The 27,881-nt window shown below is 45.3% G+C and overlaps 1 protein-coding gene across 18 annotated transcripts; it reads right to left on the bottom strand.

The window, feature by feature from the left end:
- Positions 1-421: 421 nt before the first annotated feature.
- Mdm1 (transformed mouse 3T3 cell double minute 1) lies at positions 422-27,881 on the bottom strand. Of its 18 annotated transcripts, none has more exons than XM_006513305.3 (15): positions 27,688-27,881; positions 26,457-26,571; positions 22,450-22,826; positions 21,306-21,440; positions 18,465-18,632; positions 17,325-17,419; positions 17,147-17,246; positions 12,558-12,587; positions 12,051-12,226; positions 10,817-11,119; positions 9,865-9,974; positions 9,652-9,761; positions 4,974-5,220; positions 2,737-2,796; positions 422-1,370 (listed from the first exon to the last, which is right to left on the bottom strand). In XM_006513305.3, the coding sequence occupies exons 1-15, from the start codon at positions 27,691-27,693 to the stop codon at positions 1,258-1,260; spliced, it is 2,145 nt and encodes a 714-aa protein (XP_006513368.1). In that variant the 5' UTR covers positions 27,694-27,881; the 3' UTR covers positions 422-1,257. The 18 variants fall into 18 exon arrangements, with proteins under 18 accessions (XP_006513368.1, NP_001156376.1, XP_006513369.1 ...); NM_001162904.1 differs by lacking the exon at positions 27,688-27,881 and adding an exon at positions 27,459-27,634; XM_006513306.1 differs by lacking the exon at positions 27,688-27,881 and adding an exon at positions 27,459-27,629 and having other exon boundaries at positions 18,465-18,599.

Genomic DNA, 27,881 nt, shown 5'->3' with positions numbered 1-27,881 from the left:
ACCTGCTAACAAAACATACCCTTCACAGGCACGACCCCAGTGAGCCGGCCTCCCTTCTGGTCTCCTCCTTCTCCGAATCCCCCGAATTCCGAATCGTTGGAGCTATTAAATGGCTCCAACCTTCCAACACACAGCATCTGGGGGACCTTCATCAGGCAGGATGGCACCTGCCTGTAATTCCGAGGCTCAGGAGGCTAACACAGACGGTCATACTGGATCGTGAGTGAGCTTGAGGGCAGTCTTAGACACGGAGAGACCCTCTCTTGATCAAAAAGAAGAAAACCCAAGCCATTTACAGGAACCACTACAGAGATTGTGTTTAACATGTTTATGAAACCCATTCTTATTAGAAACTTTAATTTATCCTGATTTGTAAACAACAGTTAAATATCTCCTGCAAAAGGAAAACAGAAGCATCAAGTTGGTGTTTAAATTTTTTAATGAATCTGTTTTTAAAACCTCGTATTTGTGAAAAAAAAAATACTGTAGACTCAGTTTCACTGCATTTAGCAGCTGCAATAGTAGTATAATTTTTGATTAAGCAGTTCTAATAGAATGCTTCTAGAAGATATTTATTCCACATGATAACTTCCTGAAGAAGCCAAGCACACTTAATTTTCATTTTTAAATGTCTACAAAATTTTAATTCTCCATTTCACAAATCATTTTTCAAAATCTAGACATTATTCAAATGTATGCCAGTTATTATACAAATAAAATACATAAAAAGATCAAAAATATACATATTCTCTCAGCAAATTTTGTTACATAAATAAGAAAAATATGTACAGCCAGCTTTTCAAAGTCCAATCATCTTAACACTGCACCTGTGTATACAGAAGGCGCTAATAAAACAGTGAGATTCTTTTCATGACACCTACAGCTATTAAAATGCCTAAGACCAATCTGAGGGGAAATTAAGTTGGAAGATCTTAATGTTGACTTCATTTTCTCCCTTTAGAATATTCTGTAGATGACCTTCAGGCTTCTACTAGCAACCCCCGAGACCTGACACAAAAGTCAAGAGTGTGTGAAGAAATACACAACCCCGCACCTTTGTACTCAGACAAGTGCAAAGGTGCTCTCAAAGAGTCAGACTTAGACACAGCTGCATGGCAATTTTCTGGCTAAGATGAGCCACTGAAAATTCAAATTATCTGAGTCAGAAGTGTTAGAAGAAACTCCAAACCCTCTGAAAACCTTAACACACTGAGTGAGTAAAGATGAGCCAGCTTGTCACTAGATAAGATGAGAGGTTTATGGCTTGCCCCAGAAATTCTCCTTTCTTTTCTGAGCTCGGGCTAGAGTCTGGAAAGCCCGGAGGCTGGAAACTGCAGAGCGAGCAGAGATCTCAGACAGTCTATCTGCATCTGTAATGAGAGAATCCCAGGATTACATCCATGTAAATCATCGTAAGAACAGGACTATGCGGAAAGTGCCACTGCCAGGGAATGCAGCCATCGAGACTTAATACTGATGCTGTCTATGAGGAAACAGGGAACCTGGGAGCTCATCATCTTTCGTGGCCGTTTCCCACGTTTATCAGAGGTCAACATGCCAATGGAATGGGAAATTTTTTACATCATTGGAATCCCATAATGTCATTAATTAAGCACAGCTTCTGATTGCCATATTATCAGGGAAGCCATCCTACTTTCATAAGTACAACTATTTGGAGCAAAAAAAAGGTTTTCAATTTAAAAAGCAAAATGCTGGGGCTGGGGAGATGGCTCAGAGGCTAAGGGCACATGCTGCTATCCCAGAGGACCTGAGTTCAACTCCTCGCATCCACGTTGGGTGGCTCACAACCACTTGCACCTCCAACTCCAGGGATTCCCTGCCTCTGGCCCAGGGCACCTGCATACATGTGCACATGCTCTCACACACATGTACACATGTGCACATGCTCTCACACACATGCACACATGTGCACATGCTCTCACACACATTATCAAAAGTAATAAAAATAAATCTTTTCAAAACGCTATATTTTAACATGGTTTGTTATATCATTTTTTTAAAATCTCCCTAAATGTAGGGGGAAAATATCTGGCACTATGCTACCCTTTTCAGTACTGAAATTCCATATGCTGAGTGAGCAAACCCACCACATAGGTATAAAAACTGTTATTTGTCATCCAGACCAAGCAGTAGTGGATTCAAAGTGGCCAGGTTTGTATTTCAAAACATAACTCGCTTTCTAGTTCTCTGAATAAAGAGCCACAAACTTACTAACTAAAAGAGAAAAACTTTCTAATGTACTTAGCATGCAATGGAAAGAGCATTAAATTTAAATTTATTTCCGAATTCAAAGTCAATAAATTCAGGAATGACTGGCACTTCCCAGATTACAGCCGTGCTTCTCAGGACGGGACAACAGTCACTGCGATGCTTTACCTCAAGACTTCAAAAGGCCTCCTGCCCAATCAAAAAATCTGACAGGATGAGGAATATACAGGAAGAAGTGTCTATTTTCATCAATTACACATATTTTTAGAGATGAAAAATGATAAGAATATACAGGCTACAGGTACATCAGGCCAGATTCTAGACAGACAGCAGACAGAGCACCTGCTGAAGGGGAAAGATGCCCCCAGCACACAGGGGACGCCTGTGTCACACAGGAAGGACTTCATCCTTATCTTGGGATCTCAAGGACCTAATGTGGGGCCACCTGCAGAAGCGCTCTGCGAGCTGGGAAGTGCCGATATGTTTCTTAAGTAACTACTAAAATACCTTCATCATTAAAGGCATCGTGTGGATGTAGCTGCAAATTGTTCGTCCTGGGTTTTCCCACTTGAAGAAAAAAGGCAGAAGGCATTATTCTTTAGCTACTAAACACCACGTTAGTGGAATGGTTTGCAGGTCTGACCCCTCCAAACATTCACAGGGAAACTGAATTGCTGCTGTGATCACATGAGGAGACTGGACCTTGAGAAGTGGACAGGCTGTGACCTAAAGCTGTATCAGGGAGGGTCTGTCCCTCCTTCTCTCCACTTCCTGCCAGGAGACGACGCAGCAAGGACACCTCCACTAGATGCCAGCCCCTCTGTCGGGCACTTCCCAGCTTCTAGTGCCATGAGACACTCATCTCTGTTCGTGATACACTGCCCAATCTCAGGTGATGTGACACAGCAAATCAGTAAACTAGTCACGAAAGTAAGTCATGAGAAAGTGTATCAGTTACGTTTGTATATTAATGGAAACTATGACATCACAGGGCCACTGGGTAAATGTCATATGTTTAGCAAGTACATATATTATGGCTAGGTGCCTAGAATTTTGTCCAATGAGAACATTGATGTAACTTCAAAGAGACAAAGTAAGCTTCTATTGAGAAGCGAAAACTCAATATACACATTTAGAGAGGCAGCAGAAGTTCACAGAACAAAGGAAACAAAAGCCTAGGAAAGAGTAACCAAGCTGGAGAATGGAAAGCAAGAGGGGGAGAGAAACACGGAACACCTGAGGGGCATAAGTCTTATGCCAGCAGAGTGGAGAAACTGAGAAGCAGCACCCTGTGTCTGGCCCCAGGTGATGGGGGTGTGGGTTGGGGGCTAAGGGGTGTTGGAGATCGCTCAGTCTCCTCTGGAGCTGTAGTGACGGTAAGATGAAGCAGGGAACTCTGGAAAGCTCTCTATGCACTGGCTAGAACACATCATCTTCTCCGAGTTTGCCCAGCTGGGTAACTGCCTCGCCCAGGAGTGCAACAACTACAAGCTTCTGAAATTACTGCTCAAGAAAGCGTCAGAGTCAGAGAGGAGCTGATCTGGTGGAAAGGCCCACGGGGCACCAGCAGAATGAGTGGGGAGACACCCACTTCCAAGAAGCAGCACTGTAAAGTGGCAGTAACGTTTGCATGATCATAAAGACAATCCCAAAGCCATCAGAGAGCAGCCACCACATACAAAAGTGACAGGGCAAAAGCTGCCGGAGAATTCCCAGCTGTGACAGAGGGAGACACCAAACAGCAGAGCAATGTCTAACAAAACCTAAGGAAACCAGAATTTCCTCGAATGTGCAAATCTTGAATTCCACATCCGAGCAACACCAGGCAATGTCCAGGGGCAGTTTTTGTTGTCCTGCCTGAAAAAGAAGCACCACTGGCACCTGGCTGTGACAGGATTTTCCCTGTCCAATTACATTAAAATATTAGTGCAGCAGGAGGCCTGTGATTGGACAGGGAAAAGGGAGGCGGTGCTAAGAGTTGCAGGGACAGAGCAGCGGCTTAAGAGAGGAAAAGCAAGATGGAGCATGGACAGGAAGAAGATCCTGAGCCAGCATGGCTTTAAACAGCCACAGGTGGATATGACATCATAAAGGATAGAGCAATTGGGATAACCTTCTAATCTAGGTGGGCAGCTTATACCATTATCACTTGGTTCTGAAATTACTGTGTGGGCATCTTGTGAACTGAGAATTTATTGATCTATAAATCTGACTTGTTAATTATAAGCGTCTAGAGTTTTGTTTCTAACCGGGTTGCTGGGTGCTGTGGCATCTGACTGCGGGATGGACGGTTGCTGTGTGGGGCTGGCGGGCAGGGAAGGGAACTCTGGTCCTGCAGAGCGTTGGAGGGCAAGAGAAGCTGGAGGGAGCGCAGGGGGGCTCGGTGGTTCTTCTTTACTGTTTCCCACAACACCCGGCCAGCCTCCTGCGTCCCTTGGTAAGACCCGGATGTGCCTTTCACTGCATGGAGTGAACTGTGAACCTGGGCGCAGCAGCACAGTCCAGTGAAATCTGCTCCACTCACAGAAACCCAGCACGGAAATTAAAAATAAAGGAGAAAGAGGGGAGAGAGGGAGGGAGAGGGGGAAGGAAGGGGAGTCTATTATAAATGAAAAAGACAAAAGAAAAGAGAAAAAGAAAAACACCTAACAGAGCTTGCCAGCAAGTGGTTCCTCTTATAGCACGGATCTATCAGTATAATACTTTTCTTTTTAAGAGATAAGAAATGAAAACCAAATACTTACTGTTGTGCTGAAACTCAGGGTCTCGCAGACGGCCCTGGATCCTGCTGGACGGATGACAGTAAGGCGGGGCACATGGAGGCAGCTGCCCAGGGGTGCTGGGCTGACGGTCCAAAATTTTCGAAACAGGAAGAGTATCAGCAAATCTGAGCACATTGGCTTCACAGTCTTCTCGCAGAGGCAGGGGATCAACTGTCTTCATGCCAGCAGCCGGAGAAGTCAACAGAGACATGGGACGGGGTTTTCCTTTCTGGATGACAAAAAAGACGCACACGTGTGTCCAAAAGTAAAGAACGGATCAACATTCAGATGTAACCAGTCACACGTCACAGAAGGTGTGGGGGAAGAGACAGTGTCCCTGGAGAGACGGCTTAACCACCGACAGAGAACAGCCCTGTGTACATTTTAGGACAGTAAAATGTACATTAACAGTGCACTGAATGACAATGTATGCGGAGACATCAACAGAGTTATGATTACACTAACAGAGACCCCTAGAGCAATAGCAGTAGGTCTCATTACGAAGCAGAAAGGGGCATATGGAAGTGATTCAGATGGATATAAATGGAGTGACAGTCTACCTCACTAGCCTTTTAAACCACAGAATAAAAGCACTGAAGTAGTAATGTTCACTTACCAGACTGTAGAAATTAACTAAATTGAATATAATATGCAGATATGACAAAGAAGAAGAAAGACAGGGTCCTTCCGGTCTTTCAAAGTCCAGCAAACCACAGCCTACGCTTCACAACTCTGCAACTGTGTCTACTTGAACTGTGTTAATACTTGGGAACGCTTAGATGAGATGATAACACTGAATGAACCAAAATGTAGCTTTAGATTGTTCAAATAAAAATGAAATGACACAAATCTGAAAATTGTATTTGAACAATAGCGTCTGGTTTAAAACTTCTGAACGATAGCTAGCATCCATTCTGCCATGAGAGTGAGTGATGCCTAAGGATGCAAAAGTGTGTGCACTGCGAGCGCAGTAAGAATCAAGCCAACAGAGAACGATGTACACGAGCTCAAACAGAGCTAGCATACAAGAAGCAAGAGGGGAAAACCGATTGTGAAGCCTTGCCTGTAGACTACCACTTATGTCCACACTGCCACAAGACCCTCAGGAGCCCACAGCGACCCTCGCCACAGCGTCTATGGGAGAACAGTCCTTTCTCTCTCGTCCATATTTTCAACTTTCCACAGCAACAATGCAGCTTGACCCTGAGCCCCCATGACTAAACTCCTTTCTCCTTTGTTGGATGGAGGGGTGGGGCTGGGGATGTTGAAACAGGGTTTCTCTGTGTAGCCCTGGCTATGCTGGAACAAGCTCCGTAGACCAGGCTGGCCTCGAAACTCAGAGAACCACCTGCCTCTGCCTCTGCCTCCCAAGTGCTGGGATTAAAGCCATGAACCACCACTGCCTGGCCAATGGTATTTTTTGATAGGTGGCAACGTAGCAAAGTCACACACAGGCACAACAGTCTTAGTCATTGCTTGGACTCCTATAGAGTCCTCATCTGAGCCCATGGATATGACATTGACAGTTTCCAAACACAAGAAGGCTCTGTGACCAAAGAGCTGAGCTGAGGGCTTCCTCCCAAGAGAATGTAAGGTCCAGGAAAAGAACAGAAATCTCCCATTTGCTTCCTCTTTCTCCTTTACACTTAATAAGTTACAAGTCACACTGAAAAGCGCTTTGTTTTTCTTCCCATATGGCTTGGACACTCTGCCATCTTGGTTTCACTCCTGTTAAAAGGAGCTGAATAAGACAAACATTTTAACTGAAGGGATCCTCAGGCTTAAGCAAACTGACTGGTCTAGCTCCGAACCTCAAGCCTTTGCTGGCACACTCTTCCAACGCTCCTTGAAGAAAGAGTTTCATGAGCAGCAGTGACTTGATTTTCTCTGAGTCAAACACACTGGCTTTTGCACTTCAGATCTCCGAGGGGCTGCCAACGACATCAGGACAACACACAAACTCCTCACCCTACCCACCTTTCCAGTCTTATTTCCTCCCACTCTTCCCTGTAGATCCACCCACACACTTTCTCCTTTTCCTCCTCCTCCTCTTCTTTCTCCTCTCTCTCTCTCTCTCTGTCTCTCTCTGTCTCTCTGTCTCTCTCTCTCTCTTACACACACACACACTCAGCACTCTCCCTTGGGGACTCACAAGTACACTGTGGTAGCTGTGGGGGATGTGTAAGCAGTCATGGACTCTGGGAAGGGAGAGACATTTTAGTTCAGTAAGCATGACTGGTAGGCAGCAGGGCTCCTGTACAAACTCTACTCAAACCCTAATAGAACACTGTGGGGCCTCACCAAAACAACAGGGGTAAGGAGGAGGAAAGGAGAGAGAAGGAAGGGCAGACTGGAAAGGACATTAGCTGGAGGAAGGAGGCGAGTAGGAGGTGAGCAGGAGAGGGCAATGAGGACTAAGTATGATAGAAATACACAGCATGTGTGTGAAACTTTTCTGTACGATTACCTTCATCAACAGATGAGCACTTGTAGGGGGTGGGTCTGATGTTAAAACAGAATTGGGTCTTGATCTATCAGTAAGGATGTCTCAGATGGGTGTCATTCGGATGGTGTTGGGAGCCCCTCAGAGAACTGAAGTGCAGGGACTGCTGGGAGGGAGGAAGGAAGGAAGTGGGACTTCCAGGTCCCTACAGGGGAGGTGAGGAACTTTTACAGTGTGTTGGGCGAGGAAAAGGTGAGCGGCCACGTGAGATCTTTCCGGGAGCGACCTTAGGCTGCTCCTCTAGGTGGGAGATTAGGGTGTTGAGCTGGGACTAAAAGTAACTGAGCAACTGAAGCTGAGGGTGGATTTAGGGTATTGCACTAAGAATATTGGGAAGGGCACACTAGCTGCAGTAGATTACAAGTGCCCAGCAATTAAGCCAATAAGACAGGTTGGCTTTGAACAATGTGGGGTGTGTGTGTGTTTCATCCTCAGATCTAAGGGAGCCTGGGCAGGGGCTGGCAGTGCAGCCCATTCTCAGAGCTTAAGTTAAGGTGGGGTAGCAAACACCACACACTACAGATGGCGCACGTCAGTCTCACCAGACACCCACTGCTCTTTGCTTCCTTTCTTGGACAGAGATCTTGAATGACTTGTATCTGGAGGCTGGGAATGCAGCCAATTGTGCAGCATTTGCCAACCACACCCACCACCATAGGATCAACTCCTACCACTACCAATTACAAACAAGCAAACCCACAGAGGTGTCCCTGACTCAGCCTGTCTTTTCTCTTCAATCTCTTGCATGCTTAGCTTTTACAAGATTCTGACAAAGTCTCATCCCTACTGACTTAGCACCAACACTCACTTTTCGTGTGTGTGTGTGTGTGTGTGTGTGTGTGTGTGTGTACTTATGAATGCCATTTATGGAAATAATACCAGAGGCCAGAAGAGGGCACTAGATCCCCAGGGGCTGGAGTTAGCCATTTCACTTGGGTGCTAGGAGCCAAAGTCTGGTCCTCTGAAAGAGCAGCAAGCACTCTTAGTAATTGAGCCTTCTCCAGAATGGAGATTCTATCTATCTATCTATCTATCTATCTATCTATCTATCTATCTATCTATCTATCTATCATCTATTATCTATTTTAGCTGGCAGTACTGAGGATTGAACCCAGGGCCCCATGCACAGTAGACATACACATTCCACCACCAAGTTATAGTGCAGCCTCTTGATGCTCCTTTCTCTCTGACGTCACTGCTGACTCTCACTACGTCACTGATATTCTCCTCCTTCTGGTTACTTCTCACTTCCCTAATACTAAATCCTCGGACCCAGATGTGTCTCCACCCATTCTCCATAAATATTTATTCCCTGGATTGCCCAAGTCTTCGAATACCTGTTTAATAGTGTGTGTGTGTGTGTGTATGTGTGTGTGCAAACATGTATATATATGCATATGTGTGTGCATATGTGTGTGTATATATGAGCCAAATCAAGTCACTGCTCTGCCCTTCCGAGCCTCCCGTCTCACTGGGAAAAACATGTGTGCTGTTCCCATGCTCTACGAAGCCCTACACAATTTAGCACAGCACTACGTCTCAAAACCCATCACCCAGACAAGTCTCTGTTCCTGACACAAGAACACATGACTGGTCCTCTCACCTCAGAGACTCTGCATCTCTGTTCTCTTTGTCCAAAACACCATCTCCCATGCCCAGATCAGTCCTGCATCTTTTCCAGATTCTATTCACACCCTTGCTGGTAAGGACCTCCCTGATCACTTCCTGCTCACCCCCTGCCTGTTTTTCTCATGGCACTGACACCTACCTGATGTGTTTTACCTCCAATATCATGACCGTGGCTTTGCCCCCTGCTAGGCTGATGGCTGGATGAGTCCTGGTCTTAGCTTTTATCTCCAGTGCTACACAGTGCCTGGAATGTGGCTGGAACACAACTAGCAGACAACAGACTGTATTGTTCTTCCTTCCTGACGAGTCACACTAAGAACCTGTGAATGCTTATCAGCAGCAACACAATGGCAAGAGCAACTAAATAAGCAAAGAAGTCCCAGTGCCTTGGTCTTGCCTTACTGAGAGCTAATAGGGATACTCCTCCATGCAACCGGTGGGGTCTTCTGAAGTCTGAGCCTACATGTCATTTATCACGAGACGATGGAGACGCAAGACGAGGTTTTCCTCTGAAATACAAATAGCTACCTTAGTAATGTCTTTCTTCAGAGTTTCTAAGCCATCTTGGGAGGACGCTCTCCTCCTCTGCTCGAGGCCTGGTGGCTTCACTTTAGATGGAGACACTAAGACTGCGCCACCTGGAAGACCCCATGGAAAGCACATGTCGGTCACACTAAGTGTCGGTCACACTAAGCTACATTCTAAAAGGGCGGATGACAGGTTGCAGGGTTTGTCCATTACCAACAGCTGGCGTCGTGAGATCATGGTGCGTCCGCTGGATACCGAGTTCTCTCAGCCTCGGTGTAGGAAGCCTGCCTCCCTTCCCTGAGGAAACAGAAGATGTCTCCGACCTAGAAAGTGAGACAATTTATTAGGAAGCCTTTCTTCCAGAAAATTTAATCAAAACTGTCTCGTTACCGTTAAGTAGCACAGTAAGAAAACATAAACCATCTAAGAGAAGTCTAGTTTTGTTTCTGAAGAAAAAAAAAATTCAGGCTCCCTCATGGAGGGAGCCTATGACCCAGTGTTTAGGACGCAGCCTCAGGAGAGTCATGAGTTCCAAGCCAGCTCTGGCTATATAGGGAAGTCTCGACTAAAAAACAATCCTTTTAAAACTTCTCAATCCATAAGGAGTTAGCGAAGCCAAGCCTAGAAAGGAGGGGAGATCACTGTACACCAGCCATCCATAAGGAAGACGGCGTCCAGTTAGTCAGCACGAGTTCCCATCGCCTGCATCCATGAACGAACAAAGGGCTTGGCTACAGACAAAGTGGACTGTCAACAAAGGCAAAGAGCCACTCCTCTAAAGCGGTCTGCACATGAAACCGCCCTTGTTGGCCATTTTCAGAAACCACTTTAAAAATATTACAAGGGAGTGGCCTTTCTTTCTTGACAGAAGCACCTGATATTCATGAATCCCAGCTTCCCCTGTGAAGTCATCCTACCTGACACGCTACAAATCTGGCGAATCCTCAGCACAGGACGCATGTGAGAACTGACTGCCCCTCGCAGAGCACAGTGCTCCAGTGCTCCATCGCACTCTGTGTGATCCCAGCACACTCCATGTGGCAGCACCTATGTCACTGCTCCTTGCTAGTCACAGAGCTGCCGGTGCAACCGTGTACCCAGTGACAGCACATACGCATCCGTCACGTACTAGAATGTCCTATACGCTGAGGAACTTAGGTCTCACCCTTCTGTCAGTCTGTCTGCCTTGGGTGTCTGTGTGTCCGGTTTCTCCAGCTCTACCGCACAGGTCTGCTTGTCCTGTCCTCTCTCCTCTCTCCCGTCCTCCTCCGCCCTGGGCTCCTCCTGGGTGTCTTCCTTCGTGCTCTCCTCAGCATCCCAAGCCAGCTTCCTCCTGACCGAGGCGGCAGGCTCTGGCATCTCCAGTCTCCTGGTGGAGTTTTTCAGGGGCTGCTCTCCCGAGGCAACTTTTCTTTCTTCTAGTTTGGTAGGAGGGTGTTTCTGGGGGGTCCTGTGGTTTGTAAGGTCTCTGCATTTCAAAAAAAAAAAAATTTATTGCAAATCTGCATTTGAGTGTCTCAGTTTATCCTGGGTTAGCGAGTGTGAGACTTCCTGTCTCTTCGTTTCCATACTGAAGGCCTTCTCTGGGTAGTGAAGTTATTGTGCAATAGAGCAAGAGAAAGCTCTACCCAAGTGTCCACTAAATATTCCAAAAAGTAATAGTTACCTACTTCACACACTTACACTTGCACTTCTGGTGACAAAAGGGTAAAACGTTACCCTCAAAATGATAAGGACTAACTCCAACGAGGCAAATTTGTCATAACTAAACTCATATTCATGCACAAGTACGCAGATTCAAATTTTTATGTTTTAGATTCATCTTTCCAAAATATTATTAAAGAGTATTTTGTGAACTTTTAAAGCAAGATCACATAGTAGAATTTATAAATGAATGAGGTATATGTGACTATATGAGAATGCTCTACTTTATTAGCTACAAATCAATGTATAATTTCCCTTACAAATAGTTAAATAGTGCTCAGTTTAAAATTTAAAACAGCAGAGAATTCTCTACATCTAGAGGCCCAGTTCCACAAGAGCCACAAAATTCATTAATGAATGATAATGGATATATATCACTCACTTATATTTTCATAAGTTTTTATGGCTGCTCATTACTTCTTAAAGTTCTTTTACATCTATCTTATCTAGTTCTGTTGTTACAAAGAATATTACAAAAGTTAGCTGCCCAGAGTTATTTATTAGTCATACAGAAACACAAAAAGCAAGTATAATATAGCTACATTTACCACAGAGAATAAGTTTTAAATAATGAAATAAGAGACCCATCTGGCTAAACAGCAGATTGTGAGTTAGCTGGGTCATTTTCCTACATCATCCTATGATGCACACAAGCTATAACACAGCCTTCTCACTTTCCACAAAGAACATCTCACCCAGCAAGATCCAGTGCTCGGATGTTGCTACTGACGGTGCCTTCCGAGCTTGTGACTGAGGAGACGTCCCAACAGCAGTTGCTGTCCGACATAATCTGGTTCAGATGGTCCCGAGAAAAATGTGTCCCCTGAACTCGCTTCCTGTAAGATTCGGCCTTTTCTCGGAGCTCCTTAACCTACGCAGAGAGTTCAGGTGCCTTCCTTTATTGCCAAGGATCTTTTATAAACACCGACAAGTACATAAGAAAGCCAAAGCAGGATACAGCCACAGTCCAATGAGAAAGGCAGGCAAAATAACAGCCACATACACTCATCAGACTATGCGTTTCAGCAGATATTAAAACAATTAAGCAAAAGCATAATGCAGCTAATTTATTCCAAACTACTAGGCAAGGAGACATTTGTAGTAGCTAAGAACAATTTTGACAAATACTTTTTTACTCCAACTGAAATTACACAAGTATTCTATGCATTATTATAGTTTTTAAGAACTCAAAAGCAACCAACCTCTGCATACCACATGGCATTTAGAGAACCCTAGGGGAGGAATACAGAGACACACTTAATGACAGGTTAATGCCATACATGAGTATTAATGGGAATCAATGAGATACTGAACCTTATTATTCTTCCTTCTAAATAGATACCAACTTGTCAATACAATTAAATTTCTTGTATCCTTAGTAATCGTGAACTCAGTAACCAAGACATCTTAGCACTGCTCGAGGACCAGCCACGCTCTTGCGAGGCTGTGGTGCTGGTGATAGGTAATTGATTGTCATCCCTCTCTCCCCATCTCTGGCTGTGATGGTGCTACTGATAGGTAACTGACTGCTATTCCTTGCTCTCCATCTCTAGAAGAGTGGCTCCATGCCAGTGACTCCTAGTCTAGCTTAATCCCCCAGCTCTCTGCCAGCCTCTCCTATTACACAAGACCCCACTAACTACTGTGAGATTCTTTCTCCAAATCTCTTGAAGTCAGCAAAACCTCAAGTTAAAAAAAAAAAAGACAAAAACAAGAACAAACAAAACAAACAAAAATACACTATATAAATGAAAATAAATACCTTCCAAATAATAGTGATATAGTCAACAAAAAAGATTTTTTTTAAATCATGAGGAACTATAAAATACTTTGAATTCTCTAATTTGCAAATCATGTACTTTTATATGAAAAGAACCCAACTACCATTGGAAACCTTTTTATTTTATACATAACACTGCCACCTGCTGGTTTCTCTAAATGCACCAATACAGTGCAAAAAAAAAAAAAAAAAAAAAGCTGACTTGTTACAATTCTGCTTTAAATGTTATTATATTTAGCCACATTTGTTGCTATTAATAACTATATTTTAAAAAACAGAGTTCCTACCCTTGTGTATAATCTTTTATCCCTCAACTATTTTAGTTAATAGTTTGGCCTTCACAGGGAGAGATGTTTTACGTATTCCATCAGGGCCTCATTCTTCAGCAGCAGTGTGTAAACTGCCACCCAGCACTGCCACAACCTGTGTCCTAGCAGACAAACAAGGACATGAACTGAAGGGCCGGTTCAAAGGGCTCCAATCAACACAGCCTTCCATGCTGAGCAGTGGAAAGACAGACAAGGAGGCTGCGTCCTGTTCACACAGGAGCTCCGTGTGCTTAAAGACTGAGAATGGGGGAAGAGCCCATAGCCATTTAGAAAGGACAGAGTGCAGGCACTTTCTGTATGCCTATTCAGTTCTATTTATTAATGACCTATGAACTCCAATGCTTTTACAAGTCTTCATTAGCCATCCTTCCTAAAAATGCTAACACTCAGTTTTATATTTAAGTGTCTATAATCCTAAACAAAGATAAAAAACTGTCTCTCAAAGTAAGGTCCTCTACTGGCAAGAGGGAGAATTTGAGTGTAGATTTCAGAAATGACCCCTAGGGCCAGTGACCAGGACTGCTATAAAGGATAAGAATGCATTATTCCCAACAACGTCACCCAATGATGGGATATTTTATAAGCCAAGGAGAGAGAGATGGCTCAGAGGCTAAAAGCACTTGCTGCTCCTACACAGAACCAGTTCAGCTCTCAGCGCCCACATTAAGTGACTTACAGCTGGCTATAACTCCAGTTCCTAGGGATACAATGCCCTCTTCTGGCCTCCATGGGCACAGGCACATGAACACACATGCAAACACACGCGCACAATCTAAACACTATAAGTAGAATGCTTTCATTACTGAATTCTTTTTCCCAATTTGAACTGAATCATTTAAAATTTACGTGCGGAAAAATCGAATTCAGAAAACAGCAAGAATGAATGAGGCGAAATCTTACACCTGGTCCTTACAGCATCTGTCAGGTTACAGGGTGGATCTCAAATGCAGCACTTTATCTAGAATCAAAGTCCTAACTGGCCTCAAGAGTCACATCAATAACCAAGCCAAAAAGACGTACATGCCAGCGAGCCATCCTGACACACACCTGTTAAGCCTGCATGGGAGAGGCTGAGGCAGGAGGACTGCTATGAGGCTAAGGTTAGACCCTTTTCAAAAACCAAATTAACTTAGAACAGATTCCATTATTAAAGGCAGTCTTATATGACCATTATAAAGCAGCAGTGTGTAACTGAAATGATGCAGGTGTGGGATACATAGCCACAATCAAAACCAGCTCACACAGGATGTCTATTCCACTAGTAAGTACACAGGACTTAAGACAGAACACCCAGTAGCTTTGCTAAAAACAGATTCCCAAAGTGTAGCATGTAGACAATTTAAAAGGAAATGAAGTTAGTATCTGAACTATGAGCAGAGAGTGTGTCAGTGATAGGATTGTGGCTGGAGAGACGGCTCAGTGGGTGACAGCGCTTGCCCTCTCACCCCCTGCATAATTCCAGCACTGGAAGGTAAAGGAGGCCATGGCTCAGTAGCCAGGCACACAGCCTATCAGTGAGATCTGGGTTCTGTGAGACATGCTGTCACAAAAAGTAAGCTAGCAAGCAGCTCCACCTGTGGCCTCCACGTGCACAGCCATGTATGCACACTGCACACACCACACATACATAAAACACATGCCAAAAAATGCTGGGGGCAGGGAGAAGATGGCAGAATACTTGATATTCAGGTCACTCAGTATCAGCCATATACCACAAACAGTAGTCCAGGGGAAAAAATCTAGTATTTAGCCAAAACATGGCCCCTATTAAATGTTTATAACTTGGTTAATAACTGATCACTGGGGCTGGAGAGATGGCTCAGAGGTAAAGAGCACTGACTGTTCTTCCGAAGGTCCTGAGTTCAAATCCCAGCAACCACATGGTGGCTCACAACCATCTGTAATGAGATCTGACGCCCTCTTCTGGAGTGTCTGAAGACAGCTACAGTGTACTTAGATATAATAATAAATAAATCTTTAAAAAAAAAACTGATCACTGGCTTCTCTGAGAATTGCTATGTCCTCCTTTTGCCAACTTAAGTTTTGGTTTTTTGATAAAAGGCTAATGCAAATTTCACCCTAATTTATAAACTTCCAGTAGCAACTAATACATCTATGAGAAGGTTACAGCATGGAGATATCACATCGGGTGAAACTGAGAACGCAGCCTCTACATTACAGCACAGCACCCTCCTCCCTGGGACAACAGAGCATTCCGCCTGACTTCAACATCTCCAGCCCTCCCTGGGCTAAACGGTGAGGCCTAAATACCAACTCACCTCAGTCTGAAGAGACCGTACACTAGCCAAGGCTCTTCCCAACGCAGCTTTCTCAGACCTGTCCACTGGCCCTCTTCAGCCACATGCTTCAGTGTTCCCGTTTTCTCCTGCCCTGCCCAATCCCCCAGAAATAATCTCTTTGCCAAGGCCTAGAATATTACTCAACTGTGCAAGAGCCTAGGGGATTCAGTCCTTTTTCCATTATGGCTGCTTGTGAAACTCAAACTTTTTACTTGATTTTACCAGAGTGAATGGACAAATGCCCAGATGACCAGGAGCTGCTCCTGTCCTGTGCAGCCTGGGCTGGGCTAGCTGCTCCTGTCCTGTGCAGTCTGGGCTGGGCTAGCTGCTCCTGTCCTGTGCAGCCTGGGCTGGGCTAGCTGCTCCTGTCCTGTGCAGCCTGGGCTGGGCTAGCTGCTCCTGCCCTGTGCAGCCTGGGCTGGGCTAGCTGCTCCTGTCCTGTGCAGTCTGGGCTGGGCTAGCTGCTCCTGTCCTGCGCAGCCTGGGCTGGGCTAGCTGCTCCTGTCCCGCACAGTCTGGGTGAGGCTTGGGTAGACAGTTCTGAGAGTAGCTGCAGTGGAAAAGTCTGGAAGCCCCCTGAAACAGAGCGCTGAGAAGGGTGTGGCTGCAGTGAGAAAAGTCAGAGAGCCCCTTGAGGCAGAGCGCTGAGGAGGGTGTAGCAAGGCTACTTGTCTCACGGAACCAGCAGCTCACAAAGACCAGACCCAATCTACCCTCTTTGGAAAGATAGACAGAAAAGAATATCTGTTATTATACAATCCAACCCCAAAAACGGTTTAATTTAGCTTGTGCACATGAGAAGGGCTGAAAAGTGTCCAGATAACAGTTTTAAGACACGAATTATACAGTAATATAGACTTTCTACCATTTATCCTTTGACTAGAAGCCCCGCTTCTCAGCAGGAGGCTATAACTGTCCTCTCCTCTGCCCAATCTTCAGAGCCCCAGCTTCTCTGCTACATCAGGACACCCCAAGAGTAGAACTTGAACCTCAAGCTGCACACACCCCTTTCCTACATGATGCAGGGGTGCACACTGTAGCAATCTTCCTGGAACATTCATTATTGATAGAGAGAACCTTCAGTTCAAAGTCTGAGGTCTGGATGGCATGAGGACCCAACCAAGAAGGCTATCATCCTGCAAACTGAACTCATTAGAACTATCAGATACTTCATGGCTTTAAAAAAATGACTTTAATAACCAATGTCAATCTCCACGGGGTCACTGCTATAAAAACAGTACACACACCGGTAAGGTGACAACTACGATTTTAAGATGGTGGGATTTGCGGTGCTACTATTGGACCATCCATCCTCACACTGTGAGTGAAACTCATGGTGCAGTGGCTGGCTCGGCCGGAAGAGCGTGTGCGATCAGACTCACCTGGTTTGACAGGTTCTCCTTCACCCGGGTCCAAGCTCCAGCTTTATAGAAATACTGGGCTGGGCTCAGGAACTTTGCTCTATATTCAGAATTCACTTTTCTAAGAGAGACAGAACGCAAGTAAGTATTTTAGCAAGCTGACCACCCAGACATGACCGTTTCCTGGTGAGCTACGTACCCAAGCCTTTGGTGTCTCCATGAAGCAGGCTTCTTTACAGACTGGTCTGAGTCTTCCGACGCCATGTCTACTTCTAAGTCTAAAGGCTCATCTGCCTTATTGTATTGAAATGGAAATAATTTGAGTGTTTATGCTTAGAGATGTCAGACATTCAAGTAAAAACATACATGTTATAAAGGTAGGCCTAGAAACTCTACTACATTTTTGCTTCTAGATGTTTAGCTACTAAAGCAAACAAACAAACAAACAAACAAACCCAAATCAACAAGTTTTGAAGCCAAGGAGTTTAGATCCCTGATTTTATGGGGTTTTTTTAAAGATGAATTTAAAAATTAACAAATACCATCAAAATATTAAACAATGCTACCACATATTGAACAGAGATTTTGAATTAGCCCTTAAATTTATATTCAAGGGTTGCAGTTATTGAAGCTTAGCTAATTAGCACATTGCTATACAAAATAAGACTCCCCTTCAAGAATGTCATAGGTCAATAAAAAACTGTATGTGTGTGCTGTGTGTACATGCATGTGTTATGTGTGCATACACATGCATACACACACACACACACACAGGTACATAATTTCACTTTTAGTCATACATTTTCTACACTCTGCGATGACTCTAGCCTAATGTCATAACTCAGAATACCTGTAAATTCACACACAAACTCAGGGGCTTATTTTCACTGAAGTAAATGATATGAATTATACTAACTATAATTTAGCATAGTAGAAATTTTCCCTTAAGATAAGTGTGTGCTCTGTTTAATGGCTACTACTTAGAATGCACGTCTCCATCCTCCTGCTGCCCTGCGGCTCACACTACTGTAAGCTCAGTCGTCTGACGTTGGACTTGGGGGACTTACCTGCTGCACTGCTAGGTACGGTCATGCTGCATCAATTTTAGTTATCTATGTATCTGTCTCCCAGCAGCCTAAGCGCTGCTGAGCCTTGGCATGTCTGCATCCTGTCCTCTCAGTCTACACAGGACCTGACTCCACGGAAGGAGTCAACGACCACCTGGCATCTACTGAACAAATGAATCAATGCTAGAAGAGAGAGAGCCTCAGGCGGAGACGAAGGCAGGCATGCAGAGGCTGAGACCTCGGGCAGGAGGTCAGAGCTGGTGGGTGGGTACCTTCTTTACTGGAGTCAGCATCTCCAGACTGCTGTTTCCTTTCAAATACTCTCTTGACTTTGGTTCCTTCACTGGAGTTAAACCCTTGAAATTTCGCTTGTATTCAGTCTCGTGGGTGAATGTATTGCCTTGGAACTGTGGAATAATTTGGCTTTTATTACGGAAAACCTTAAAACAAACAAAAAACAGTTACGTTTTTGGTTGGTTACTAAGTGGTACAGAACTTAGGTGTTTAATTGATCTTTTTTTTAATGTATGTGTATGTGTGTGTGTATGTGTATATGTGTGCGTGTGTGTGTATGTGTGTGTGTGTGTGTGTGCTATGACTTGTGTATAAAGGAAGGTCAGAGGATAACTCATACGAGTCTGTTCTTCCACCATGTGAGCTCTGAGGATCAAAGGCTATCATGACTGGCAGCAAGTGTGTTTTCCTATTGAGCTATTTCATAGGTCCTCAGTGTGTTCTTAAATTTCAGCTTTAGTATATAGTATGTCTTTAGTATAGTATGTCTTTAGTATAGTATGTCTTTAGGATATAGTATGTCTTTAGTATATAGTATGTCTTTAGTATATAGTATGTCTTTTGTGTTTTTTTTTAAATTGGGTATTTTCCTTATTTACATTTCAATCGTTTTCCCCTTTCTAGGTCTCCCTTTCAGAAACTCCCCTATCCCATCCCCCTCCCCCTGCCTCTATGAGGTTGCTCACCCACCCACCTACTTGCACCTTCCCACCCTGGCATTCCCCTACACTGGGGCATCCAACACCCTCAGGCCCAAGGGCCACTCCTCCCACTAATGTCCAACAAAAACCCATAAAAAGTTGAATTATAATACACAAAAAGGCAAATTGTATATGCCTGCATTTTGACTTCATGTGTGTCATTAGTAGCCAATGGTCAAATGTCTATACTTGTTACTATGTTTTGAGTAAACACTCAAATCATGATCAAACTATTACATAAGCAAAAATACCCTAAACTCCTTATCTGATTTCTCCTTCCCAGAGTTCCTCTACCTCCTCCCACCAGTTTAGTAATGAGATAAATGAAGTTAAGTGTATGTTCATAGTATGAACAGACATTAGTTTTATTAAAGTAATTGTTGTCAGCTCCACAAATTATCTTTTCCTTGTCTGAATTTCCCATTTTCTGAGAGAACCTAAGACGATGCTGAGATGTTCAAGCTGGGATTTGCTCTTCTTGCCTCGTGCCTGCTTATATTTAGCATTCTCATTGAGGCAAGAGAGAACACCCAAGAATTCCTATATTTCTCTTTTAGAAGTTCTCTTTCATCCACAATATTCAATATGGTTCCCATGTGCTGGTGTCGTGTCACTGCTGGCAGTGAAGTCACAAAGAAAGGGAGGGTGGCAGGTAAGACATCCATGACCCCTGCCTCGTAACACTGACTAGCACAGACCCAATCCAAACGGTACATCTTCTAGGGACAACACAACCTCCAGGGCTTTCCAGCCAAAACTGATCCAACTCCTTTAAATATTAATATGACAACCTTACCAGAAAAGGCCCCTGATTAAAAGCACACGGCTCCTTAGAGGGGCACTGAAAGCTTGTCAGCGAGCTTCCATGACCTCAAAGCAGATGTGCTTTGAATTCACAAAGAGCTCTTGCTCCAAAGCAGCCCTCTGAACGCCTCACTTACAGGAGCAATGGGCTCACAACTGAGAAGGTTGCAAGTAGTTTATTTTACACTGTGCTTCTCATCCTATGAAAGAAACATTTCTGCCAAATGCTCTCGCTGGCATGTAAATTTTGTCAAGCAGGCTTTGATTAAAATCAGCTCTAGCTTATAGCTCAAATGCTCTACAAAAACAAAACACAATTTTCAAGCAAGGCAAGAATATCTTGAGGAGCACTTGGTACCGAAGACCACTTGAGAGCAGGCAACAGAGGCACTGCTCGTACTTAGCAGGTCACAGAAAGAGGACACATCATTTTGCATTGCACCTCACGTGACCCTAAAATGTATTTTGATAACAAGTAAGCAAAGCTTCCACAATTGACATGGTCAGTGGAGTGTCTGCCGAGGCTCGCAGATGCTATCACCCCACTGCATCTAAATCTTCCTGTTAGATCTTAGGTACAGAGTATACAAGGAACATGCAATACAGGCAAAATGAATGGAGGGCACATGGAGGTATGTGTAGACTTATTTAAAAAAAAAAAATCAGGAAAAAGATGAAGCTGTCATGGGCTTCCGAAGCTGAAAGTATAGTCAAAAACATAAGAAAGAATTCAGTCTAAGAACACCCCAGAGGACAGCAGCAATTAACAGAATATTTATTAGCAAGATAATAAAATACTAAAATTGCACAAAATATAATGAAATTTGTCTCACAAATTAGTCCATTATGCCTTTTAAAATTTTGCAAATAAAAACTCAATTCCTGCCATCATTTAACTGACTCAAGGGGACAATTATATGCAGTGCTGCTTTCAATATATAAATGTCCAAAGCAGTTAGTCTTCCTTAAAAAATAGACATCATGCAAAAACGTTAATAACAATTTAGAACATAACCAATTGGATGATTAAGAAGATAGTGACATAAAACCATCCTCTGGCCTGTGAACTTGCCACTCCCCCTCGCTGTCACTGCCCCGCCTCCCACTTAGAGGGCCTGGCAATGCCGATCACCAATAGCACAGGACTGTGTAGTATCGCCACTGTAGATCAGAAGGGAGAGCAAGAGCCTAGCAAACCTCTCACTGTCTTCCAGAACTCAGAGCCAGGCCCAGGTCAGAACCGACTCTTTCCATGTAGCCTGTACTCACACACGAGTCAGGTGAGAACACTCAGAAACGCATCTCTTGAGCTACCTGATTGGATGCAAACACTGGAGCGCTTTCTTTAGAAGTCTTCCAAACAAACTGCCTTTGGTATTCAGAATTTCTCAAGGCATTATTCGTGGGAACAACGGCCAATCCAGCTTTCTTACGAAGATGCCTATCCAACTGTTGGGGGAAAAAACCCACTTAAAGCTATTAAAATTTGCTACACAAATTCCTTTTAAGTCTAAATTGCGCTGTAAAGCATGCAACAGGAACTTTATCCCTTTAAGTTTTAAGTGTACCTTACAGTTTTGCTAACTACATTCAGACAGTAGTATGGCAAACTTTTAAATCATCACTTTTAAACTGTCTAAATATTTAAGCCTGCTATTATGCTAATGCATCTCAAAAAAATAGAGTAGAGCCATGCTCAGTTCCTTTCTGCCAATCATTCACAAGTAAATCTACTATCAAATATAAATAAATAAATCATAGCACCTCACCCTGTCCACACACCTCTGTGGCCCCCTTCCCTCTGCCCACCAATCTCACACATCACCTTCCATGGACCCCTGTATGCCCTGGCTTTCTCAACAAGTCACAGATTCTCCTCCAGCACTCCTGGGTGGCTCCAGGCTTCCAGTCAGTGGCTGAAGTAGATTAGGAAGAGGGTGAGTGCCTGGAGAACGAACTGTGGGAGGCAGTGAGATGTCCCACACACGCCCCTGCCACCTCTGCTTATGTGCTTTTGGGGACCTGCTGCAAGCCAGCTGTGACATAAGAGGACAGAACGGCAAGATCTTTGAGAGCTAGCCAGAACTCTCTTCTTTTTGCCTCCTGACAGCTGAGATTGTTTGCTTTCTTGCTGGTACAATAGGAAAGTCAAACAAGGATAGGCACAGGTCAGTTGAGCTCCCGGCCAGAGAAACGGCCTACTGCCCTTCTGCCTCAGCGCGACCTCGTCCTGGGGACTCGGCTGCTAGTCTCTGATGAATAAAATCCAGAGGCAGACTGCCCATGTAGGGACGGTATGTCTTAGTACACTCAGTACACAATAGCAACCAGTAAGAACAGAGCCCTTCTCAGTAACGTTCAGCAGCCTGCTGGCGTCCATACCAGAGACACAAGACAAGACAAGAACCAATAAGAAACCTAAATATTCCTTTAAAAGAAACACGGTGGCTCTTCCTACCCTGGGATCTATGCTCTGGGAGAGAGGTTGTTTGCTGGAAGGTCTCAGCTCCACATCCGCGCTAACTGGCGCATGGCTTCTCGTGACACCCTGGTGCTTTTCCACAGTGTCTGAAACCCCTTCAGCTCTCGAGTCCGCAGAATGAGACCGAGTTCTCTTGGGAACCCTGGAGGCCTCTAGTGAGAGAACTGCTTCTTGATTGGCATCTTCTCCTTGCTCAGCCTCTTGTGGCTTTGGCGTTCCAAAGGCCTGGGGTTCTGGTGGGACAAGCGTATCCTTCTTTCTGACGGTTCCGTTCCACTCCAGGTATTTTGAAATCTGAGGGTCATGGTAGGGAACTCTTCTTTTTGAAATAAAACCTGGTTCTTTCGTGATCCCTACAAAACATAGAACATGAAAGTAGCTGCTACCAACGCGCATGGTCAAGAAGAGCTTTTTAAAAGGCCTGAGAGAGATGGAGTTTAACAGTCAGTTGAGAGAGCAAGATGGCACTTGCCACCAAGCCTGACAACCTGAGTTCAGGCCTCAGGACCCCCATGGGAGAAAGGAAAATCAACTCCCACAAGTTGTTCTGTGGCTTTTACACATGCCTGTGGTGCACACATGCATGCATGCATGCAGACAGACAGACAGACAGACACACACACACACACACACACACACACACACCCTCCTCCAAATTGTAGTACTTGTAAAAACCTAACAAGATATAGCTTTCAATATCAAATTATTTTTGCTTTAAAGAAGCATTAAAGTTGAATGCTGAGGCCAGTGTCCAAGTTGTTCTCACACAAGTCACAGGGGTCACAAGGCAAGAGACCTGGCGCCAGCAAGTGCGCGCTCCCTCCGTTTCTGGTTACCTGCGCTACTTAGCATAACAATAAGCCCTGGTCAGTCCACACTGGGACTTTTCCCAAAGCTTCTCTTAAGCAGAGCAGACCACGATGAAAGGGGATGAGGTGTCCCCATGCTAGACCTCGGTTCTCCTCTGCCTTGGTTTCCTGAGGATTAAAAAGAATGACCCCAAACAAGAGCGAACAAGAGCATGCAACACGAATGCCCTAGTTCTGGCCATTCTTTAAACAGGAGGAGAGCTGCTCCTGCCACAGTAAGAGCAAGGCCACCGAAGGGAAGAGGAGGCGACAGAAAAGCTGACATGAGGTAAAGCTATCACTCTCAAACCTCTCTCCGAGCTCTTTCTGCCACTGAAGCAAGAGTCCCAAGCTCACGGGCTTCCCAGACTAGTAACCTTCAATGGACGGGCACACAGAGACATCCTGGGGGCAGGGTGGGCAGAAAGGGGCAATTCTGAATTCCATGTGCGCTCTTGCTGGACCTGTCATCTGTGTTTCTATCTGCTACGGCCTACATGATCCTGCTTCCACTGCACAACAGACAGGCACGCATCTCAAGCAGCCTCAGACTACCTGTGACATAGTACAAGAACTCAGGGCTAGGGAGACAACAGGACAAGAAAGCACAAGTGTCCTAAGGGACACTGTCACGGGAAAGCAAAGACACAGACTAGAAGTAATAGAGGAGTGGTGGCCAGTTCCCGTTTGCCCCTCCGCCCACAAAGTTCAGGGTGGAGAGCCGGCATGGAAAGTACACGATGCACCTGAACACTGAATCAAGGCATAAAGTTAGACTTGTCTCACAGAAAGCCGAGCTAATTTGGCAAGCCTGTTTGCTGATTAGAGTGGCTTTGCAAATTATTCTATGAACATTTTCTATAACTGAATGAGCCGAGGTGGCAGCCCAAAAGTTTGAACAGATTATATATATGACACATATACACTCTCTATATATGACACATATACACTCTACCAAAATCTATATCCTTTGAAACTACTTGTAAAAGCTTAGAAAAAAGAAAAGATCAACTTTAAAGTGGGAGGACGGTTAACAAGATTTTCCTAACGTTGTGGGGAGCACTCCCGGCTCTCCTCTCCATTCTGTTAATCCTTAGCTTATGTGCATGAGGGTTTTGCCTGCCTGTGTGTGTATATACTACATACGTGCCTGGTGCCTGCAGGGTCCGGGAGAGGGAGTTAGAGCCCTGGGCATAGTTACAGAGAGTTGTGAGCTGCTACGTGAGGGCAGAAACTAACCCTGGGTCCTCTGCAGGAGTACTGCTGCTCTCAACCACCGAGCCATTGTCCCAGCCCCTCTTAAGTTCTTACAGGAAGCATGAAGAGAGGAAGACTCTCCAGCCAGTGGGCCCTCTGTCCTCCCAGCTCCAGCAAGTGCTCCAGGCAGTGAGGGATGCACTGCATTGCCAGAATGGCCGGCCAGCTCTAGGTAAGCCAGCTGTCCTCGTTAACCTCCTCCCTCCCGGGCTGATCAGCCTGAGACTCTGACACTATCACTTGTGCTTACTGAGAACTCCCAGTAGCCGTCCTCCCTTACACCATGACCTCCTTCACAATGTGCCCTGCTCCAGAGTGGCTTCACGTGCCCAGGCTCTTCTCACACTGGCCACCTGAATGCAGCTGGTCTCAGCTAAAATGCTGAAGGGCAGTTAATCAGGTTGACCAGTTGTCTGGTGTGCAGTTATCACTCCCTGCCCCAAAGCTTTCAGTGAAGTGGTTATGCCTGAAGACAGTTTATTTTGTATTCTCGATCTAACGAACTCTCCAAAGTACAGAACTTACAAGCAGAGAGATTTTCCAGGATACTGCCGGAGAATCAGGAAACATCTTGTCTCTGAAGTCCAGCACTATTTACGCAGCAGAGGAGCCCTAAAGAGCTACCCACACTCTGTTCTCCAAACCTGATATAAACACACTCTTTACTTTACTCCCTTCCCAGACACATGCCCTCATGGTAAGTCTTGTCTTTCCCTGGCTTCAAACACCTAACATTTGAGGGGTTTATACATCATTCTCACACATCATCCATAGAACACTAAGTACTGACCTATGTACACAAAATCCTTACCAAGCAAGGCCTCCTTCAACCCTGGATAGTGGAGCTTCCTACAGCCCACTTTGCAAGTTTGATTTGCTCAAAATTATAATTATTGTATATCTAAATTCAGATGTATTCATTAATTTAAAATCTGGTTTGAGGGCTGATAATATGATCAGTTGCCTTGTAAGCACAAAACCCTGAATTTAACCCCATAGGACCCATGCAAAAAGGCTAAGTGTGGCCGCATGCTCTTATAATCGAGCACTGGAGAGGCAGAGACAGGTGGACCCCGGGGGTTCTCTGGCCAGGAGGCCTAGTCTAACTGGTGAGCTCCAGGGCAGTGAGAGACCTTGTATTAAAATGAAGTGGGCGGCCTTCCTGAGGAGCAACACCCAGGATGGTTCTCTGGCCTCTGCATGCATACATGATATACACAGGTATACTTGCATTAATAAAAAATAAAAATAAGTTAAAGTAGGGTGTCTCAAAGCCTTGCGCCTCCACTGACAAACAAGGAGACAGAGGCCTACTCTCCAATATCCTAGCTGGTGAGAGAGAAACAGTAGATAGAACAGTCAGTCCACTCTTTCAATGTGCAGTAGGAAACCTTGGCCCGAGGGCTCAAATTCTCTGAGGTCAGGAGACGAAGCCTATGTAAGAGGAAGAACATGATTTCTGAACTCATGGCACTGACCAAAACCAGCAAGTTCCAGCCATGCCTCTGTTACCTACCCTTCCATTCTTCAAGTCTTTGAAAGTCCTCACCCTCAGGCTTGCTCCTCTCCGCTCAAACATTTCCAGAAAAGCCTCTTTCAGAACAACCAATCTCAGGCGTTTCCCCTTCAGTTTTACTATTCAACTTTTTTTGATATCATGCTATTTTATATACAACTCGATTTGATGAGTTTCTTTGTGTTTTTTGTTTGTTTGTTTGTTTTTGTTTGTTTGTACATAAGGGACTCTGGGATCGCAGTATAGCATCAATAAATATTTGCCAATTATACATGAGGCCAACACAGGTAGATTTTAATTGTTTTGTAAACAGAACCCAAGGTTTATTCAAGTTATGATAGCTATTGGTTTGCTCAACTTACCCAACTGATCCGATCTAAGTCCTGCCCATGAGTACTTTTGTCCCACTGAGGGATTATAAGACTCTGACAAATAGGACTTTTTCCACAGGAAGTTTCTCTGGTATTCACTCAGCCCCTATAATGAAAAGTGCAATTTGAGCACAGTGTAGTGAAGAGGTGTTTTAGCATCAGAAAGAAAAACAAAAACAAAAAAACCTCAACCTCTGAAGAGTGTTCTTGAAAGGCCCAAGAATGAGAATTAAACCCCAGTCAAGCTCCTTAATAATAGCTAATATTTACCCAGCCCTGGGCTAAGTAGCCCCTTAATCCTCACAACCACCCGAGCCAGACAAGCCGGAGTCCCTCAATGAGGCTGCGCTATAACTGGTTCTCTGATTCCAAAGTGTGGTAACAAACCTAAGTCCTCACTAGAGGTTTATCCTAAATTCATCGAGTGCATAATGTTATGGCTTTTAATAAAAGGCAATTAGAGAAAGACGTGTTCCCCTCCCACTCTGTCTGGCAAGCACTTTAGAATTAAAGAGTCCGGGATTACAGAAACACTGTGGCCACCTGTTGCGTGGAAAGGCGTTAGACACAGACAGCTATCTGGAACTGTGAGCAAAACCTAAAGCAAACGTGCAACTAGCAGGCTGCACACCTACCCACGCTCTCCTTTTACTGGGGCCCGCTTCCCAAGCGTTTAAAAGACCCGCGCGCTTTAAAGTTTTGCAGGAAAGGAGCTGAATGCTATCGGCAAGAGGAACCACAGGTGTCCTACACCGACAGCAGCCTTTCGTCCCACTGTCAAGGGCCCTCCTTCCGCCTCCGCTCCTGGCGACCCCAGACTGACGCCGTCAGGCCCCCATCGAACTCTCCCCACCCGCCCCTCCGCGCTGGGCCACCGGCCGGAGCATCCTCCGCCCCGCACAGGCTCCGGCCAGGAGGCTCGGTACGGCACAGGCGCGTCACGCACCCACCCCGCGGCGTCCCCGCCACCCGCCGCCCAGCCCCCGGCCTCACCTTGAAGCGCACCGGCATGTCGCCCTGCGCTGCGGAGCCTGCCCCGCCGACAGTTAACGGGAGCAAAAGCCCCGAGGGGGCGGGACGACGCGACAACACTGGTTCCCTAGCAAGATCCTGGACCCGGCGTCCCCGACGACGCGCCGGCGCACTCCGCGCCGCCCTCCCGCCCCGCCTCTCGGCCTTGCTCCGCCCATTTTGAGGCCTAAAGACCAATGGCAGCCCTCACCGTCATTACGATTAGACCAACCAGCACTCGTAAGGGCACGGCCCCGCTCCCTAATGGCGGGCGAAGAGCTGGCCAATGAGGATACCGGAGCTGCGGTGGGCGGAGCCCGCGGGAGCTTTGTTCAGGAGGCTGCAGGCAGAGTCCCCGCAGTGCGCGCACCGCAGCCTGTCTGTGTAGTGTGGCCGGGCTCGGCA

Source organism: Mus musculus, chromosome 10, assembly GCF_000001635.26.
Source record: "Mus musculus strain C57BL/6J chromosome 10, GRCm38.p6 C57BL/6J".
NCBI lineage: Eukaryota > Metazoa > Chordata > Mammalia > Rodentia > Muridae > Mus > Mus musculus.
The sequence above is the reverse complement of the archived record's forward strand: the minus strand, read 5'-3'. Positions and strand labels throughout refer to the sequence as shown.

Bases quoted from the DNA above. Each gene is read 5' to 3' on its own strand.
- Mdm1 (NM_001162904.1), bottom strand. The intron at 12,588-17,146 runs GTGAGTCTGATC...TTCCTCCCCTAG, and splicing joins AGGAGAACCTGTCAAACCAG to GGTTCTCTAAATGCCATGTG. The intron at 9,975-10,816 runs GTGAGACCTAAG...CTCACTTTCTAG, and splicing joins GCAGACAGACTGACAGAAGG to GTCGGAGACATCTTCTGTTT.